The sequence below is a fragment of the Panthera uncia genome, chromosome B1, assembly GCF_023721935.1.
Source record: "Panthera uncia isolate 11264 chromosome B1, Puncia_PCG_1.0, whole genome shotgun sequence".
NCBI lineage: Eukaryota > Metazoa > Chordata > Mammalia > Carnivora > Felidae > Panthera > Panthera uncia.
Window position 1 is genome coordinate 80,770,956 of NC_064811.1, and position 20,831 is coordinate 80,791,786.

General features: G+C 37.9%; 1 protein-coding gene across 3 annotated transcripts in view; it reads right to left on the bottom strand.

Annotated features, from left to right (window-relative positions):
* Positions 1-18,626, bottom strand: part of EIF4E (eukaryotic translation initiation factor 4E) — a 45,020-nt gene extending 26,394 nt beyond the window's left edge. The window contains exons 1-2 of one of the 3 annotated variants that reach the window (XM_049630911.1): positions 18,552-18,626; positions 16,770-16,816 (exon numbers count right to left, since the gene is read on the bottom strand). In XM_049630911.1, coding sequence (XP_049486868.1) covers positions 16,770-16,787 — 18 coding nt within the window. In that variant the 5' untranslated portion in view covers positions 16,788-16,816; positions 18,552-18,626. Of the gene's footprint in view, positions 1-16,081; positions 16,164-16,769; positions 16,817-17,784; positions 18,228-18,551 lie in introns of those variants that run through there. The other 2 variants (XM_049630910.1, XM_049630908.1) reach the window with 2 other exon arrangements.
* Between the last annotated feature and the right edge of the window lie 2,205 nt (positions 18,627-20,831).

Here is a 20,831-nt window from a genome sequence, read left to right on the forward strand (position 1 = left end):
AAAGGTCAGGCTAAAAGTGTACCTTTCATCTTGTGAGCAATGGAAGCCATTCACTGACAGATCAAAATGATTAAATACTGATGACAAGTAAGGGAATAGAAAAGACAACGAGTTTAAGTGCAAAATATTAAAACTGTTTTTGGATTTGCTGAGTTAATGAGATTCAAATAAACAAGCTGTCTTATAATTCAGTGGTCCCAGGGCTCAATAGGTGTCATAGCAAGAGAAGAAAGTTGGGGGGGGGGGGAGTAGAGCAAGGGTGGGACAAGTCTAATAATTAGCCACAAAGAAATCTCCAGCAACTTTTGAATGTTGCTACAGCATGGTAGAACTTAGTAACATTCTGCAAAAACCAGCACATGTACCACACACAATATTAACTTTGTGGGTCAATCCTAATATTATAAAGCTACTCCGTAGATATAGTATTATCTCTCTAATCTGACTAAAGTTTAGATTCTTCCTTCTAGCCATGTTCAATTCTACACTGCTTTAATTCCAAAACCATGGTGTGCTTTTTCATGGTTATGAACATTCAAGATTTTTCATTAACTCAACCCAAACACACAAACTATCTCTCCTTAGAAGTAACAATGAGCCTTACCCTCAGGACACCCAATTAGTGTCTTCCATTACTTCAATGAACAAATATTACTACTGAGAACTTCCAGAGTCTCCCAACCCCCCACACCTTTGGGGCATCCCCTAAACCTTAATTTGAAGTAAGCAAAAATCAGTAGTTCCCTTGGCACTAATAAGTTAGGTTTTAAAACAAAGTGTGGTCCACAGACTTCTGCTGGTTGTAGTCTACAATGAGGTTAGGTATAGAAATAGAAAGTAGGGGCGCCTGGGTGGCTCAGTCGGTTAAGTATCGGACTCTTGGTTTTGGCTCAGGTATGATCTCAGTTTGTGAGATCCAAGCCCACATGGGGCTCTGTGCTGACAGTGTGGAGCCTGCCTGGAATTTTCTTTCTGCCCCTCCTACCACCTCCAGCACGTGCATGTGTGCGCTCTCTCAAAATAAATAAATAATATGGAACATAAACACTTAGAATACTTCATAGAAATCTGACAGTATTTTTGTACCTGGTCACACTAAAAATAGCAAATTCAGGCTTATATTTTTGTGCATTTTTTTCACTTTTATCCTATTTCCATGATTTACAAAAACATTACATTAAAACTGTTTAAAAACAAAATAGAAAACAAACTCATGTTCTGCTAGAGTATGAGAAGCACTGGTTTAGCTCACATACTCTCGAGCCATGTCACCCAGATTAGAATCCCAGCTCTGCCATTCACAGTTGTATAATTGCAGGCAAATTCAACAGAACAACAAATAATGGATAATGATATTATTGGTAACCCATTTTCAATACCACTTTCTCATATTCTCCCTTCCTTGCTTCACTACTTTTCTTAGCAGAATTAGAAAAGACCAGTTGCAGAATTAACAGAAATATAAATGCTATTATGGCAAAGATAACTGCAATTATCTCTACAAATTACTCCACATTTCAGTAAACTGAAGGCACTACATACATTAAAGATATGAAATAATGAGAAGAGTAAGCAAATAAGAACAGAAAAGGATGGTGTTTTATGACTTTTAAAGTGGTAACACCCATCCTCACACTTCATCATAGGTAACACTTACAAAGCAGTTACTATCAAATAATGTGCTACATATTTTTATATACGTTATTTCAACATTTATATAAACTCAGTCAATATATTTAATCTTCACAATACTGTGAAACTACTGTTCTCTCTGCTTTTCAAATTTAAGTGCTGAGAAGTTACTATGGACTAGTTGTACTCTACATTGAATTCAAGACTGTCAGGGTTCATGGATAGGAATACTGTATGTCTTGGTTTTACCTGTTTGTTGTTTCAGCTATTAGAACCTTCGTTCACTCTCAAAAGTGCCCCAGAGTTGGAGAATAAATTACATATGGTACTAAGGTACTCCTATCAGGCAGCATACCCCTGTGCTGTATGTACTATACTAGATATAGTATATACTATATATATACTATACACTATATACTACACACACACACACACACACACACACACACACTATACTTTGTGCCACAGCCTCAGGCTCAACACCTTCACTATCTTGCAAGCGCATGCCACTGCCAATGAGCTAGGGAAAAAAAGGCATAAATGGTGCACCTCACACTCCCAACACACACAAAATCCCACTAGGATAAAAAGCAAGAAAATGCCAATGATTAATCACAGTGGTTTATATTGTTATACAAGACAGCATACGAATTGCCTATGTGGTCAAATACCTCAGAAATACAGGCAAGTATAAATAAAATCCTCTCTTTATGGATATAAATAACTGGAAGGAGAAAATCATTTCCTACAAGTATGATATGTAAACAGACTTCAAGATATTCTACTCTTCCTTCTCGTCTCCAAACATTCAGTTCCTAGGTCTCTTGCAAACAATACAACTCCCCGAGCACTCTCCCATAAGTAAATTACTATAATTAATTAACAAATACACAAGAACAAGTGGTTTTACCACTTGCCTTGTAAGGTATATAACTTGGTGTAAACACTGAAAAGTATCACAAATAGTTTAAGTCAATTGTTTTGGTTGTTAAAGTGATACCAGCTAATCCAGCATCCCACATCACAAAAATGGAGGCTGTGGATTTTGCAGATCTTCTTCCTTGTCATAATAAAGGATCAAAATAGTGATCTTTGTGCTCTAAAATAAAAAGCTGAAGCAGAAAAACAACATATGCAGATTTAGCAAAATACAAACCTTTTAAGTTTAAAGCACTGCTCAAATGGGAGAAAATTTTTCCATGTAAAGGACTGTGAAAGCCCATATATCAATTCCAATTCAAAAGACATTACTTATTTTAATATTCTTCTCAACTGATGTAAAATGACATCTACACAACAAAAAATACTTGAAGCAGAGGTATAGACGGGAAGAGCTGTAATGATTTGTACAAATTGTGTCGTATCTAAAAGTGCTGCAAAATTTAATAGGTGTTCAATCTATTTGAGTAACAACCTAGTTACCTCACTAAAATTAATGACTAGCACTAAACTTTTCAGTGAACAGAGTTGATTAAGTTTGCTGCTCTACAGCTTAAAAAAAAAAAAAAGGCTATCTCTGAATAGACAGCAAGGTATACTTAATCACATTTTACACATATTAAAAAAAAAAAAATCCCTACAGGCCACACTTGAATTTGATCTTCTGGAATACAATTTCAAAACTTGGATGCATATGTCTTTTTTTTTTTTTTTAAACGTTTATTTTTGAGACAGAGACAGAGCATGAACAGGGGAGGGTCAGAGAGAGAGGGAGACACAGAATCGGAAGCAGGCTCCAGGCTCTGAGCTGTCAGCACAGAGCCCGACGCGGGGCTCGAACTCACGAACCGCGAGATCATGACCCGAGCCAAAGTCGGACGCTTAACCGACTGAGCCACCCAGGCGCCCGGGATGCACATGTCTTAACTCTTCACTAGAAAGAGTTGTAGGCACCTTGTTTCATTTAAGATAACCTGACACCCAAATTACTCTGCACATCTTATGTTGCTTAGGACAAGACCTCAAATTCAGAAACGAAAGCGTGATGATAGAGACATAAATAAACATGTGTGATCTAGAATGACAACAGGCTAATGATAAAATTTAAATGTCAGTGCTATTTAAACCAAAGGCTACCAGAGACTCCTACTTTACAATAACTAAGGAAATTTATAGAAGTTAAACATTACACAAAATTAAAAGTACTTCAAATAACATTAAAATGATGTTAGGACAAGCATTTTCACTGCACAAAATTACACTGGTTCCAGTAGCATGATAATTTCTATTTCAATTATTCTTTAAGGCTTAAAATTACAATCTGAAAGGCAAACGTTTTAAAGAATTAACTGCTGCTTCTTTTTAAGTTTATTGCTTTTAAAACTATAACAAAACGTAATGACACTGAATGTTAGTTTAAAAATCAATCTTGGGGCACCTGTGTGTTTCATCAGTTAAGTGCACAACTCTTGGTTTTAGTTCAGGTCATGATCTCATGGTTCCTGGGTTCAAGCCCCATGTCAGGCTCCACACTGACAGCACGAAACCTGCTTGGGATTTCCTCTCTCTCTCAAAATAAATAAATAAACTTTGGAGTGCCTGGGTGGCTCAGTCAGTTGAGCACTGATTTTGGCTCAGGTCATGATCTCATGGTTCATAAGTCTGAGCCTCACCTATCAGCTATCATCTATCAGCACAGAGTCCGCTTGGAACCTCTATCCCACCCCCTGCCCTCAAAAATAAACATTAAAAAAATAACAATAAATAAACTTAAAAAAATCAATCTTTACATGGCACAGTTAAACCAGCAGCTGAATTCTTTCTAAATTCTACATGTTTTTTAAAAGTTCTATTAATGTTAGGGGCGCCTGGGTGGCTCAGTTGGTCAAAATGAATAAATAAACTTAAAAAAAATTCTATAATGTTAAAAGTTAAAGATTAATATTATATTACATATACATATATACGTATATACGTATATATACATATATATGTAATATAATATAATTATAGCTTTTTTTTTTAAGGTAAGCTCTACTGCCAATAGGGAGCTCGAACTCATAACCCTGAGATCAACACTCACATGCTCTACCAACTGAGCCATCCAGGCACACCAACTATAATTTTAGTAAGAAAACTAGACTTAATATTTAAATTATCTTCCAAAAGAAATCAACTTATATTTCTTTCAAAAAATTAGAAAACTATAGGGACAGTTTTCAAATGTCCCCAGGTTTATAGAGTATATCCTTCCACTTACTGAGCTTGTGAACTATCAAGCTTTCAAATATAAAAAGAGCTATATTCTTTATACGTCTAAAAGATTTCTTCAAAGTATCAGAACACTAACAGTTTTATATATTCTTATGTTAGGAAATAAAAAGTAGAGACAACATAAAACAAAAGATACAACCAAAAGGTAACAGATACATCATGGTGTTTACGACGTAGGCACTAAAAGTGATGCTGAGAAAATGATTTTAAAATGCTAATGTAAATGTAGGAAAAGGTAGATTACAGAAGCGTATAAACAAGGAGCACTTTATTGGTGGAGGGGACACACTTTTTAATTTAAGAAGTCTTAAATAAACTGTGGTACATCCAGACAATGCAATATTGGTTCTGCACACACAAAAAATGGGCTATCAAAAGCTGTGAAAAGACATGGAGGAACCATAAATATACATTACTAAGTGAAAGAAGCCAATCTGAAAAGATATGATTCCAACTATAGGACATTCTGGAAAAGGCAAAAAAACTATGGAGGCAGTAAAAAGATTAGTGGTTGCCAGGTATTAGGAGGGAGGGTTGAAAAAGCAAAGAACAGAGTAGTCAGTGAGACTACTTCTGTGTGACACTATAATAAATACATGTCATTATGTATTTTTCTAAACCCAACAATTGTATAACACCAAGAGTGAACCCTAATGTAAACTAAAGACTTGAGGGGACAATGATGTGTCCACACAGGTCATCTGGTGTAACAAATGTGCTGCTCTGGTGTGGGATGTTGATAGTGGGGGAGGCTGTGCATATGGAAGCAGGAGATACACCAGAACTCTCTATACCTTCTTCTCAATTTTGTGGTGAACCTAAAAACTGCTCTAAAAATACTCTGTTTAAAAGGAAAAGAAAAGGGGCTCCTGGGTGGCTCGGTTGAGTGTCCAACGTCAGCTCAGGTCATGATCTCACAGTTTGTGGGTTCAAGCCAGCATTGGGGTTGCTGCTGTCTGTGCAAAGCCCCCTTGGAATCCTCAGGCTACCCCTCTCTCTGCCCCTCTCATGTATGCACTCTCTCAAAAGTAAATCAACATTTTTTTAAAAAAAAAAAGGAAGAAAGAGGTACAAAGAGATGTAGTGAGAAGAAAAGAATCCACAAACAAGTAAACCAAAACAATACCAAAGAAATCCTAGTTGCCATTACAGATGACTTTTATTCCCCCCCCCCCCCCCAGATCTAAATGTTCCAAATTTACTACAACCAAATATATACTTGAATCTACTTCTGGACTGTTCAGTCTATTCCAGTGATCTGTCACTATTCAGTAATCCATCTATAGGATTTGAATTTTGTTCCTTCTCAAAATCTCACTAAAACGATGACAGATTTTTTTCTAAGTCCACAACTATAGAAAGTGCAAGGAAAAAAAGAAAAGAACTGGAACACAGAATGGACAAGTGATTACTTATCAACGTACACAGCTAGATGAAAACTATTTGGTGAAAGCTATTTGAAAAATAACTAGATCTCTCAATTCCCTCCCTCTACCTTACTAGGACTGCTGCCATGAGTTCAAAAACAAAAAAGAAAATTAAGCAACTTGGAGGAAGCAGGCAGAGAAAAGAAAATGTCTTTAAAAATACGTACCTATTATATCCTCAAAAGGTTAAAATGTTGCATCACAATTACAGGAAGCTATAAAAGTGAACATTCAGAAAACCAGAAAGAACATCTAGAAATTAAAATTATGACACAGAAAATGTTGGAAAATAAACTTCCCAGAAAATACAAAGAGAAAATGAAAGCAGGATTTAAACTGAAAAAAAAAAAAAAAAAAAAGTCAGAGAACCAGGCTAGGAGATCCAATATCTGAATGAATAACTGTTTCAAAGAGAAACTGGGAAGAGGAGAATCACAGATAAATTTGAAGTGATGGACAGGAGTTGCCACATTAAAAAAGTACAATGCGTACCTAGCACAATGGATGAAAACACTCATGCTAATAAAGTATGTCATTGTGAAATGGGGACAAAAAAAAAAAGTAGGGGAAATGGTCACAGACACACACGTACAAAACAACAAAAGAAAAAAGAAAAAAAAGTAGTCATCAGAATAATTTCTGACTTAACAGTCACAACAGATGACCTGGAATGACTAAAATTCTGAAGAAAAAAACTACAGACATGATATTGCTTAGTATGCAAGGTCTCAAAAATCTTTCTCATGTATCTTTTCTCAAAAAATTAGTGGAGATTTGATCTACCAAAATGAAATAAGAATCCAAATAAGACAACAAGGAACATAGCAAATGGAGAGGCACACCAAGGAAGTCAGATGAGAGGAGTCACGAGCATAGTCAAAGACAGGTGTGCACCAGATATAGAGAGCAACATCCAGATTGGAGCAATGCAATTCAGGCTACATTCTTCATTTGATGGCTATAATGATAAAAATGCTTATTATTCTACCCTTAAAAAAAAAACAACAAACAAAACACTGATTGCCATGGTTTGTCTGGCCCAGACTTTTATCTATACTTAACTCACCTTAACCATGTGTTAACAAAGCTCCTTTTCCCTCCTTTGTGCACTGCTCCTTAGAACAGCTACAAATTTCACACCAGGAGTTCACCTTTAATCTACTTTTAAAACAACATACAACCACTCTCCTAACTGAGAGTTCTCTGCCTGGACCACTGGTTTCCCCAAGAGAGGCTTTCGTAGAGATTCCAGGAAGCTGAAGCCATCATAAAGACATGATGATGCCTTAGGTGATGAGTATATAGGTCTTCAGTTTATTACTCTAAAACTTATACAGATGTGTATCTTTTGTTTTCTACAAATAAACCGTTCACAAATAGAAAGGGAGGGTATCTCTAAATATATATGTATGTGTGTGTGTATATATATATATATATCTATATCTATATATATATATCTATATCCCAACTATAGTCACAAACTGTTTTATCTAACCAGTTTTGTTTTTTTTAATGTTCATTTATTTTTGAGACAGAAAGGCAAAGCAAGAGCGGCGGGGAGGGGCAGAGAGGGAGGGAGACACAGAATCCGAAGCAGGCTCCAGGCTCTGAGCTGTCAGCACAGACACAGGGCTTGAACCCACAAACCGTTGAGATCATGACCTGAGCAGAAGTCAAACACTCTACTGATTGAGCCATCCAGGCACCCCTAACCAGTAGAGTTTTTAAAATTTCAATTTATTGCCAAAACATTTACCTTGCAACTATACTATCTCATGCATGGAAATGATACAGATAAAAGGCTATTCACCACGGACTGTTGGAAATTTCACAAATTGCTGGAAACAACCCAAATATTGATCAATAAAGAAATAACTATGTTTAAGACCAAATTATGCAATACACACCATCAGAAAAAAAAAAGTGAAAGCTTTATGTGCCGATATACAACACTCTAAAACACCACTTATTAAGTGAAAAACATAATGTGCCAGAATAGCGTATATAGTTGACTACTGTTATTTAAAATATATATATATATATATACACATCCTGTTTACTTACATACATATATATATATACACACACACACACACATCTCTACGGAAAGTCAGGAAATGACAATGCTGGCTGCCTCTAGAGGTGATTCACCTGGATGGGATCAACTAGAGAAAACAGACTTCATCATATACTCTTTTGTACAAAATGTGAATTTTGAACATAAAGTACTGTCTACTCACACACATTTTTTTAAACAGCAAAAAAAGGCTACGGGACAATTTTAATTATCTATACAAGAGCAAATAATTGCCTTTGAAAGTTTAAATACAGACAGAAGTTTCCCTAGGATAAAATTAAATAATCTCTTTAACCAAACTAGTCATATCCAGTTGAACCTTACAAAGTTAACCCAATTACAATATGCATATGTGTATGTATACATCAGGTGTATCTAGACTAGAGCTATACTGTCCAATTTGGTAGCCACTAGCTATATATGAAATTAAATTTCAAGTAATTAAAATTACATTTAAAGTTGAATGAAGTTTAAAATTCACTTCCTTGGTTTAGGGGTGTCTGGGTGGCTCAGTAGGTCAAGCGTCTAACTCTTGCTTTTGGCTCAGGTCATGATCTCACAGTTCATGGAATCTAGCCCACATCAGGCTCTATGCTGACACTGCATAGCCTGCTTGGGATGCTCTTCCCCACCCTCTCTCTGCACCTCCCCTGGCTCATGCTATCTCTCTCTCTCTCAATAAACATTTAAAAAATAACATAACATAAAATTCACTTCCTTGGTTGAATTAGTCACATTTCAAGTGCTCAACAGGCATGTGGGGCTAGTGGCTACCGTACTGAACAGCTCAGAGAGAGAGAACATTTCCAACATCATGGAAAGTTCTCTTGGACAGCCCATATCTAGAAGAATCCTCAAAAAATAAAAACTGATTGGGGCCCGTGGGGGGCTCAGTCGGTTAAGTGTCCGACTTCAGCTCAGGTCTTGATCTCATGGTTTGTGAGTTTGAGCCCTATGTCGGGCTCTGTGCTGACAGCTCAGAGCCTGGAGCCTGCTTCGGATTCTGTGTATGTGCGTGTCTCTCTTTCTCTGCCCCTCCCCCACTTGTGCTCAGTCTCTCTCTCTCTCTCAAAAATAAATAAAATGTAAAAAAAAAAAAAAAAATTAAGTTAAAAAAATAAATAAAATAAAAACCGACCAACAGTGTGAATGCTTTGGGAAGGGAAACTAGGTGGCTGGAGAAATTAGGTAGAAGATAGGTTTTCTGCAATAAAAAAGACAGGACTTAGCCTGTGCCAGGCATCATCCTTAATGTTTCATTTTAACTCACTTAATCCTTACTGTAATTCAATATAATCAGTTTCCCCTATAATTCTACATATTTTCTTTAAGGCATTTAAAAACATTATTCTGACAATGAGGTCATAGGCTTCACTGCTAAAGGGACCCATCTGAATTTTGGACCATGAGCATGTATTACTAATTCAAGAAAAAAGTTGTAAAAAAATAAAACTAAATGCAATTATCTATAAACCAACATCCAAAAGAGATTTTACAATCCTAAATGTTATTTAAAAATACAATGTACCAATTCAAATGAAAAACAAAACAAAACCACATTACTCCATGCCATAGCCCATGAATCATCTGGTACATCGTTTCAAAAACAGGATTTTACATTTATTTGTGCATAAGAATGATCTATGCAGCTATTTTATGCTTAAGGTAGGAGTTTTACTGAAGGTAAAGAGTTGGGACTTTCTAGTCTTGGTTGAATTTGTTTCTTTTTTTGAACAGGAAAGTAATACAGCTTGGGGCCAGGACCTGGGTTTGAGTTCAAGTTCCCTCACTTAGGAACTATGTGACCTTGGCAGAAAAACAAACAAATATTACTTGAAATATGAATTTCCCACCTATTATTTATCCCAAAATATTGAGAGCATTAGGAAAAAAACTACAAGAAAAAGATGTACATTTCATCTTTCCATTAAAATATCAAATTTTCTTCCCTTAGTTAATAGTTGGAAGTTATCGGACTTTGTGGCTGCATAAGGTGCTGCCCTAAGATGACCATGTAAAACCTCACAAAAATTCTTCATAGCAATACTAACATTAATTCACATAAATATAAAAATCTTATTGACTGTCACTATAATAAGAGCAAAGAAAGATTATACTTAATTTCTGTATAGCACTTTACAGTAACCAGTTTAAAATAGCTAAAAACATGCAAATACATGTTTTAGCTCTAACAATTACTGCAGGGGCACCTGGGTGGCTCAATTGATGGAGTGTCCGTCTGTCCGACTCTGGATTTTGGCTCAGGTCCTGATCTCAAGGTTGTGAGATAAAGTCCCCAGTCCACATTCAGTGTGGAGCCTGTTTGAGATTCTCCCCCCCCCCCCATACCTCCCCTGCTCTCTTTAAAAAAAAAATTAAAATAGGGGCACCTGGGTGGCTCAGTAGGTTAAGCATCGGACTTGGGCTTGTATCATGATCTCTCAGTCCGTGAGTTTGAGCCCCACATCGGGCTCTGCGCTGATAGCTCAGAGCCTGGAGCCTGCTTTGGATTCTGTCTCCCTCTCTTTGTCCCTCCCCCCATTCATGCTCTCTCAAAAATGAATAAACATTTAAAAAAAAAAGTTTTTTGGGGCGCCTGGGTGGCTCAGTCGGTAAGCGGCCGACTTCGGCTCAGGTCATGATCTTGCGGTCCGTGAGTTCGAGCCCCGCGTTGGGCTCTGTGCTGACAGCTCAGAGCCTGGAGCCTGTTTCAGATTCTGTGTCTCTCTCTCTCTGACCCTCCCCTGTTCATGCTCTGTCTCTCTCTGTCTCAAAAATAAACGTTAAAAAAAAAAATTAAAAAAAAAAAAAAACGTTTTAATAAAATGAAGTCTTTAACAATTACTGCAAAGCCATGAGTTTCAGAGAAATCTTATGGTCTTCCTACTACCTTCCTCAAACAATTTAGCTTTTAAGACTAGCAACATACACTCAAAGTTTTTCATAACAACCGCTTAACTCTTGGCCAGACCATTCACCAAAATTACTAACAGTACAAAAGAAGTTAAGAGTAAATTCCATATTCACAAATTTTTAAAAACTTACTAATACTGTTTTCACTAGCAAAATATTTTAACTGGCAAATCATTTGAATTGACAAGATCCAGAAATCAAATGAAAAGGGGGAGGAGGGAAATGTCCATTTGCTTTCTTCAGAAATCTATCCAAAATGTTCTGGACCAGTTACTAAAATATAACCTTATGTATAACTACTTGTTTAGTCCTTGCATTCAGAAACCACAGTGCTATTTCCTTATGATTCTGTACTTCGGTCATCAGTTACCAAACACTGCAGGAAAGGGCCTAAAATATCCGCACATCTTCTTTTACAGCTGCAGCAAAATATCTAGTAAGTTTCTCAAATTAATTTTCCCAGGTCAAATAAGGAAAAGACGTAACACGGAGAGACAGTGTCATGGTTAAGAATGCATACTCTGGAATCCGGCTGCTTTAGTTTGAACTCCACCCCACCATTTATTAGCTGTGTGATCTTCACCAAGTTAGTCACACAAAGTTACCCAATGTCTTTGTGCCTTGGTTTCCTCATCTGAATTAAGAATAATATCTAGCTCATAGGGTTGCTGTAGGATTAAATGAATAAATATATGCAAAGCACATAGTGTGGTGCCTGATATATATTAGTGCTGTATGTTAGCTATTATTAAGAAATAAAAATCTGCCTGCATTAAAAATCACACAAATAGGTTGTGTTTATAGGTCATTTTTATGGTCAGTTGCTTAGAACTCTAAATCCGTATCCCTGGAAATTCAACGTTAGTCACGTTTGTCCTAATTCCACAGAAATTTACTGAACAATGTGACTAAATTACAGCTTCCCACTGTTTCTATGGAATAATGTATCAAACGTTCCAACTGGGAAAAAAAACTTATTTTCCAACCACATTCCCACATACCTGAAAGTCAAAAGTGATCCTTTCTTTTTTCTCCAGACAAATAGAACTTTTGAAAGAACACTAGTGATTTTTATGATAGAGATAGGACTAGGAAGAGTATCTGAGGGTTGTAGATCATAAGCTTTGCATTTCTTGCTATTGGCCAAGGATTGCTAATCAAAAGGGAGCTATGTGAATTTCTTAGCACACAAAGAAAAAGGTGAGTATATACATTATGCATGGATACACTTGCATGCAACACATTCATGGAATATTAACTTTATCCAGTTCTTCATAACTGACATTATGAACTTGACATAACTTCATAACCTCTGAATACTGCACTTGAAAATCAAAATCATTGGAAGATATCTTCGTATTCCCATTCTTTCAACTAGACTTAGAAATCCCAGTCAAGGTCACACAGATATTAAAATTAGACTATAACCCATGCTCATTTCCATTTCTCCAGAAAGCCTCTATTACAAAGATGGAAAAACTCACAGGTACCAGAAGGGCTAGGAAATTTCCAGTAATAGTAGTAGAGAACGAAAAGTAGAAATTACCATTGCTAGAATAACCACTTCACAAGGTCCTTGTTACATCCAGGTACTTGTACATTCTTTACCTTAGTTAAACTACATATTTTTAAATTTTGCCTAGAATTTGCTGTCCAAATTGGATTAGGCTTACCTAATTCATTTAACATTGTATTCTCTGCAACTTCAGTATATAGACTATGTCTGCCTTCTAAATTGGATTTCTCTAAGTCAAATAATTATGCACAGTATTAATTCAAAGTATAAAATAAAGTGAAATTTGAAACATGAACAGAACCAAATTTATTTGGTTCATGAATGAACTTTGATACATGTAGTGGGTTTTTTGATTAAGGCAAAAATATGTATGGGGGGTACCTGGGCAGCTCAGTTGGTTAAGTGACCAACTTTGGCTGAGGTCATAATTCATGAGCTCAAGCCCCACTTGGGGCTCTGTCTGCACTGAGGGCCTGGAACCTGCTTCTGTCTCTTCTCTCGGCCTCTCCCTCACAATCAAGCACTCTCTCAAAAATGAACATTTTTTAAAAGTATATTAATTTGCAAGGTCTGCTTGTCAATCAGTCTCTGATTAACCAAAAACACTGAATTATATACAACATATTTGTCAATACATGTGTAAGCCTTATTTACTTTTAATAAACTCTTCGCAGTACAATACATGTTTCTGAAGGATAAAATGGAAACATTGGATTAGCTGTTCAAGCTAATTCCACTAATGAAATTAATGTAGTTTTAAAAATCTAAAAAATGTAAAAACCATGTAAAACTATATACCCTTTCAACTAAAACAAAAACAAAACAAAACAACCTCTTACCTTAAAAAGAACAAGTCAAAAAACAGCCCAATAATTAAGAATGCAGAATGAAGATAAAGCTACAAAGAAACATGACCCACTGGAAGCAAAATGGCCCGGGGAAATTGCTTGCCATGTTCATGACTAATATTGAGTCTAATTTTGACCTAGTCACAATTCAAGTGCCAACAGAATAACAGGAATGCACTATTGATCCCAATGTTCAAAATTTTGCCATATTACCTGTAAAGAGGTAAAATGCTTCCATTAATTTGCCCTATCAACCTTCTCAACAAATTTAATATTTGTAAGCTACATCTTAATGTAAAAGATCTCTTACACACACTTGATTAAAATCAAGTAATAGCAAACTGAAAATGACTGATATTTTGTGTTAATTTCCACAGATAAAAATTCCCCAAATGCCTATGAAAGGTGGGACAACCAAGAAAAGCCCATAGCTCTTTAAGTGCTTATGATTATGCCCAAATGAAAAGCAATAACGAAACTCACAAGCTAGTTAAAGTAGCAGTGAACAAATACGGTTTCTGGAGGCTTCAGCAGGAATACCTCAATCGTAATTGATACTAATAGGCTGCTTTAAAAAAAAAAAACCACCCACTATTCAAAATTTTCAAAGAATTCTAAGAGACTAACCTGTGAAAAGGGTGCATTAGAAGTACTAAAAATTTGGGGTGCCTGGGTAGCTCAGTCGGTTAAGCAACTGACTTCAACTCAGGTCATGATCTCGCGGTTTGTGGGTTCAAGCTCTGCGTTGGTCTCTGTTCTGACAGCTCAGAGCCTGGAGCCTACTTCAGATTCTGTGTCTCCCTCTCTCTGCCCCTCTCCCCCTCGCCCCATGGTCTCTTTCTCAAAAATAAACATTAAAAAATTTTTTTAACAAAAAATAAAGTACTAAAAATTTGCCATTCTCACTAAAAATGAATATATCAGTCTACTTTACAAACATCCTCAAACTACTACTGGCTTTCTCCACTTTTCACACACTTTAGGTTTTTAGGTTCCCTACTCCCCAAATTTAAATGCAGTATCTAAATTTCCCTGGGTCAGCACCAGAATGAATACTATACTGTTATCATTGACCACATCACTGGGAATTAAGTTCCTTAAGAGTTTACACTGAACAAGGTATAGAATCACATTTTGTATAACTCTGTATCCTAAAGAACATTTGGTATAACCTCCTAAACATAACAGAGGCTATAAATATTTACTGACTCAAAATAGTCCTTCAACACTCTGTAGTTCTGTTCTGTGCTGTTGAAACAAAACTGCATAGCTCTGCAAAATCCAAAAGACTTAAATGTTACTGATAAACTTCATAGAATACATTATTTAACAGCTCAGATATGTTAGCCTTGTTCCTATTATCAGCTGTAATGTTTTTTAATGATGCTACTACCGTGGGTAGGAAAGCAGATCCAGTAAAAAGCGAATATGGAAACTTGTTAAAAGGGAGTATTTTCATATTCATCCTATACCTTTATTTGGAACATGAATGTTCCAAAGTCAGTTAACTGTATCAGAAAATTAAGAGACAGTTTTGCAGCCAACCTAATTTTCAGAAACATAAATGAAAACTGGTACCAATAAAAAACAAGTAACCAAACAGAAGAACTGCCTTAAATTCTGACAACAAGCTAAGGATAGTTTACATCAATGTAATGAAAAATAAGTCTTTTTGTATTCTATAAGCCTTTCCATGGCTAATTTTTGACCTAGCTATGAAAGTCTGTAAAAAGTCAAAGCAAACTGGTAAGTCATTATCAAAAATCACAAACTACCATTAAAGATACACGCAAATATCTGGCAACCAAGGTCTAGAACTGGTTCGAGTGTCACAGGTCTTCTAGTTGTTAAAATACTCCATATTATGCCTCTAAAACAATTTCACTTAGATGTGACATTCCTAAAACAGCAACCCAGGCCTGTAAATGAGCCAGTGCCGGCAAACCAAACTACGACAAAGATATCCTCTCTTCTTTGGGCGGTAACTACCAAAGTACTGGGATCGGCTTGCTTCAACTAAGTTTAAGATGGTGCCTAAGCTGAAAGGAAAGCCGGTAGAACGGGTAAAAAAAAAAAAAAAAAAAAGTATGGAAAACCAGTTTTTAAAGTTAAGTTCCTATTTCCAATAAACTGTGCCTTAGAAATCTTTCAGACGACAAAGGCTCGTTAGGACAGACGGATCAAGACCCATCCGCATTCTTGGAGACGTGCGCAGAGCGAAAAGGATGAATGAATGGAAGACAGGCGCGTGTGAAACGCAGCAGGTCCGGCCGGCAACTAGACCAGCAGCAGCGATCAGTAGGCCTCGCTCCTCCCCCTTCCCTCCTCCATGACAGCCCAGTATCAAGCATGGAGGGGAGAGGACAATGTGATCCCCGTTTCTCACCACCACCTCCCTTCATCCTACTCTGAGAGCTTTACCGCGCTACACGAGGTTCTCCTTCCCGCCCCAAACCTTTCTCGCCTCCCCAGCCGCCAACCCCGGCAACTCTTGAGCGCGCTGGAGTAACATGCGCTTGCCCCTCTCGGCTCCCCTCGGCGAGGTCGAAGCTTCTCCGCGCGTGCGGCGGCACCACTCCCGCCCAACCCACCCTTCGGCAACGCGCGCCCACCGGCTCCCTGGCCCACCGGTCTAAGGAAGACCCGCGCACGTCTGGCACCCGAACCCCCAGGATGGAGCTCGGGAGGGAAAGAGGGAGGGAAATTCTACTCCGGGGCTCCCTCCTCCATCTCATTCCAGGCCGTCTTGCCGCCCACCCTCCCTGCGGATCCCGGCGCCCGCTCGGAGCCAGTCCTGCACCCTTCTGTCCCGAAGACACAAGCCCCACACACCTAGCCCAGGGCCCCGATCACCCTCCACCCTTGTAGACCACCTCGCGGCTTCACAGGAGGCTCCGTGCCGCCCCTCCCCCACCTCTCTCCCCCAGCTCTTGGGCCCCCACCAGAACGTGTGCGCTACACGCCGCCGCGGCCAGCCGCCGGGGCGCCCCCAGTTGCCCGCGGAGAGGTCAGACCCAAGAAGAGGGGGAGGGGGCAGCAAGAGGCAGCGTGCACGCCGGGAACGCCGTCCCGCGGGGTCCCCTAGTCCGAAGGGAGACGGAGCGCGGGGACCGGTGGGGGTGGGGGCCAAAGGCAATACTCACCGGTTCCACAGTCGCCATCTTAGATCGATCTGATCGCACAACCGCTCCTGAAGGGGGGGGTGAGAAGAAAAAAATGAGATTCAAACCGGATTGGCCGGCTAGTGTTCACGTGACCGACGTGTCCGTTTGGCCCTGGCGGCGCCTGCGCAAGACTGCGGCTGCGTGGGTAACAAGAGGCTTCTGGGAAGTGGAGTCTCTTGCTCACTCACTCTCCCTCTCTTTTTTTTAAGGGAAAAGAAGTTTAAAAAAAAAAAAAAGGACTTGTCACGTGGTTGGTGAGCTGGGTGCGCGGTTCTCGGCTGCGGACCCTAGCGAGTCGGTGCGTGGTTTTTAGTCCTGTGCTCTTCCGCCTGGATAGGTGCTGTAGCGTTTACTGCCAGACATTGCTGCCGTGTCCTTTGTTGCCCTGTCCTCCCATTTTCCCCCGAAAGTTGGGAACTGCAGGCTCAGCGCGCACAATGAGGTTTCATCTGCTTAGTTGAGGTCCTAGGACAAGTTGTCCGTTTATTTAAATTTTGTTTGACTTCCCACCATTTTCTCTTGCTTTCCGAAAGAGGCGGCGATGGAGAGTCGTTGTTTAAAGCAATCCACCCTCCCCCGTCCCCCGGCTCTGCTAACGCTGGTGGTCACTCATTGCCATCACTGCGAAAGGGGGTGGCAGAACCGTCCACAGTTCCCAGTTGCCACAGGTTGGGGGAGGGGGAGTGCACCCGACAGCTTTTCCTGCCCTAAATCCTGAGATTAAGAGCACAGGGCTAAATCTTGAGTAGAAGTAAAAAATTATTGGAAAGTTCTGTCTTCTCAGTTCCACTATTCTGCTTTAACGTGAACGGAAATAGCCTAAGTCCAGGTGCCAGCCAGGGAAGCCACTCCGGGCCCCGCTGACTAAGCCCTGGACTGACCGTCAGAAGTTAGGTCGGTCAACTATGACTCTTGACGTTGACTCATTCTCCTTAGGCAAGTGATTCAGTGCCTGGCATTTTCATTTATGAACCACAGATGATAATACACTTACCTCACAAGGGTGTGCTGTGGTAATGATTGTAACCAGCTTTGAAAATGCATCCGACTCTGTAAGCACTTAATAATAAGCAACCTCGTGCCTCTCCCTTAATGTTTTTTAAAACAATATTTAAAATTTTTCTTTTGTTTACTTTGTCGTATTATCGTGTACAACAATGACATTTTAAAGTTTCAAGACAACTTTTTTCTTTATTACTGTAGCTACCTACAACAGAAGCTTTAATGTTCAGGAAAATATCACTATATTCACAACAATCATTGGCAATTAGAAATTTATCCCCACATTGGCATCCTACATTTCCTTTCCCTCTGTGACACTACGCTGTTATTTCTTAAGACGGTGTTATTCTGCAGTCTTGATGTTAATAAAATAGAGATAAATCTAGTAGAGCACTACTATAAAGTTCTAGTTAGGAAGACATATCATTACTATCTTCCATACTTCTTAAGAATGTTAATACTAAAATATCAGTATAAGTAGGCTGCCTGTGCCTGCCCGCTTATTGTGTTGCTGATGTCCAGACCTGTGTCATACCTATTATTGAGTACATAATGGTTGCTTGAGTTGACTAACACATAATTGAGACTGTATAAGAACTCAAAACCATTGCCTGTTCATATGTTTTGGTTTCCCTGGATGTCAGAGGTGATTAATGAAAGCTTTTTTCCAGTCAGCTTAGTTCTAGTAGGCTTAAAAGTAGATGGAATTCTAAAACAAACAAAACAAAACAAAAACAGGGTAAATGAATTTCTACTTACAAAGACGATCTACTGTTAAACTATCCAAAGTAATTACAGTTGATCTCAGTGTATCTTCTTGTAGTGTCTGGTTATCTTCTTTGAGGAGATAACATAGATGTATTTTCACAGTGCTGCTAGAAAACAGCAAAGAATTAAGGAAATTTCAGTCCCCATATGGGACTGAAATCCAGTGATGTTCTTAAAACTTTTTTTAATGATAGCTTCTGTTTTATTAACTTTTCCCTTGATTAAAAAACTACCCACTTTTGTCAGTCAACCTAATACTTCTATAATACTTGTATATGCTTCTATTCTTTGTAGCTTAATTTCTCTCCTTTTTGTATACACTTTGTTGCATGTGTTTTTATGGCATATTGATGGGTCTCCACCTAATACATCTCCATTAGATTCTGATTTGATGGTTAAGTTTTTATCCATGTGTTTATGTGGTTTTGTTTTTTCCAGCTTGAAATATGCAGAGAAGAAATGTTATACTTTATTTTTCTGTTAATCTACAGAAAATTCCATTTGTCATCTTACTGCCATATTCATGCTTATTCTTAAGGAAAAGGGCAATAAAAAGATATATGAAATGGGATATGGTATTGAAATATATTCTACTTCATTTAGTTAGTTAATAAGTTAATATATAACTAATGGTTCAGTATAATATCATGGTAATTATTATTTGTAAGCCTGGGATGATTGGTTATCATTTAGCATGTATAGTCATGATCTTTTCCCTACATAATATATTTCTCAAGCTGGCATATTACTACTAGCCTTTATAGATTTAACTCATGGTAAAAGATTTTAAATAATTTGATAGAACACATAGGTTGTTTTTATCATTTATTTACCTCTTTGTCATTGTAATTTTCAGTTTCTAGATAACAAGAGTCATTGTTTTGCTGGGCATTGTTCAACTATGGTTCAAACTGATCACATCTGTTACAATCAATCCCTCAAAAATATTATTGCTGCACTCTCTAGGATTTTTTTCTAAAAGCCTTGGAATTTTAGATAATCTGTTCTTATTAGGTACCTTTTTTAGTCTTTCTTAGTCTCTGATCAATATTAAGCAACCGTTTTTCTTAAAATGAGTAGATCTTCAGAAGATGAAAGAAGATATGAAATTGCATAATAAATGATCCTTAATATTACAGGGTTGGCTATTTATTAGCTTTAGATATAATCTAAAGCAACCTTTAATTAACATTAACAGTGAGGTGTTTTTTTTTTTTAACCTTATTCACCCTCTTTAAACTTGATCGTGCCTTAAGTTCTATTTTTTTTGTTATTGTCACTTTCTACAGGTATGTTCCTTTAGGAAAGACCTAGGTGGGATGCCTGGGTGGTTCAGTTGGTTAAGCGTCTGACTCTTGATTTCAACTCAGGTCACGATCTCGCAATTCCTGTATTTGGGCTCAGGGCATGATCCCCAGTTCCTGGGTTTAGGCTCTGCACCATTAGCATGGGGATTCTCTCTCTCCCTCTGCACGCCCCCTGTCTCTCTCCCTCCCTCTCTCTGTCTCTCAAGATAAATAAACTTTAAAAAATAAAAAAAGTTTATTTTTTTTAAAAAGGAAAGACCTAGGTGATGGCTTGGGACAGGATAAGTAATCTTTTAATTATCGCATTTATTAATTTATTATCCCAAATTCCACCACTTACTGTATGACAGTATGCAGATTATTTAGTCTCTTTGTGCCTCATTTTTTAAGTGGGCTCCACGCCCAATGTGGGGCTTGAACTCATGACCTGAGATTGAGAGTTGCATGCTCTACCAACTGAATTAGCCAGGATCCCCATCTTTGTGCCTTATTTTTGTCATGAGTTAAATGTGCAGAATAATAGTACTTATCTTGTTTGATCAGTGTGAGAAATAATTGAATTAACCCATGTAACATGCTTAGAATAGTTCTTAGAACATGGTAAGAATTCAATGTTAACTACAATTTTATAGTTACATAAATTTCTTATTTCTACTTTTTAGTTTAGTGTAATATGCTTAAGAATTATTTTATGCAGAGAAACAACCACAGCCCATTATCTTTAAGGATACTCCGAGTTTTCAAAGTCAAGTAACATTTACTGATTTCCTATTGCATAACCAAGTATTTTCCATATCAATTATTTCATTTGACCTTTACAACAATTAGGTGAATTAAATGTTATCAACCCCATTTTAGAGATAAAGAAACAAATGCAGTAAATTTAGGGGACATACACAAGTCCACACAGTCAGTGGTGAGCTGGCATTCAAACCCAATTCTCTTGACTCAAGATTCTTTCCTC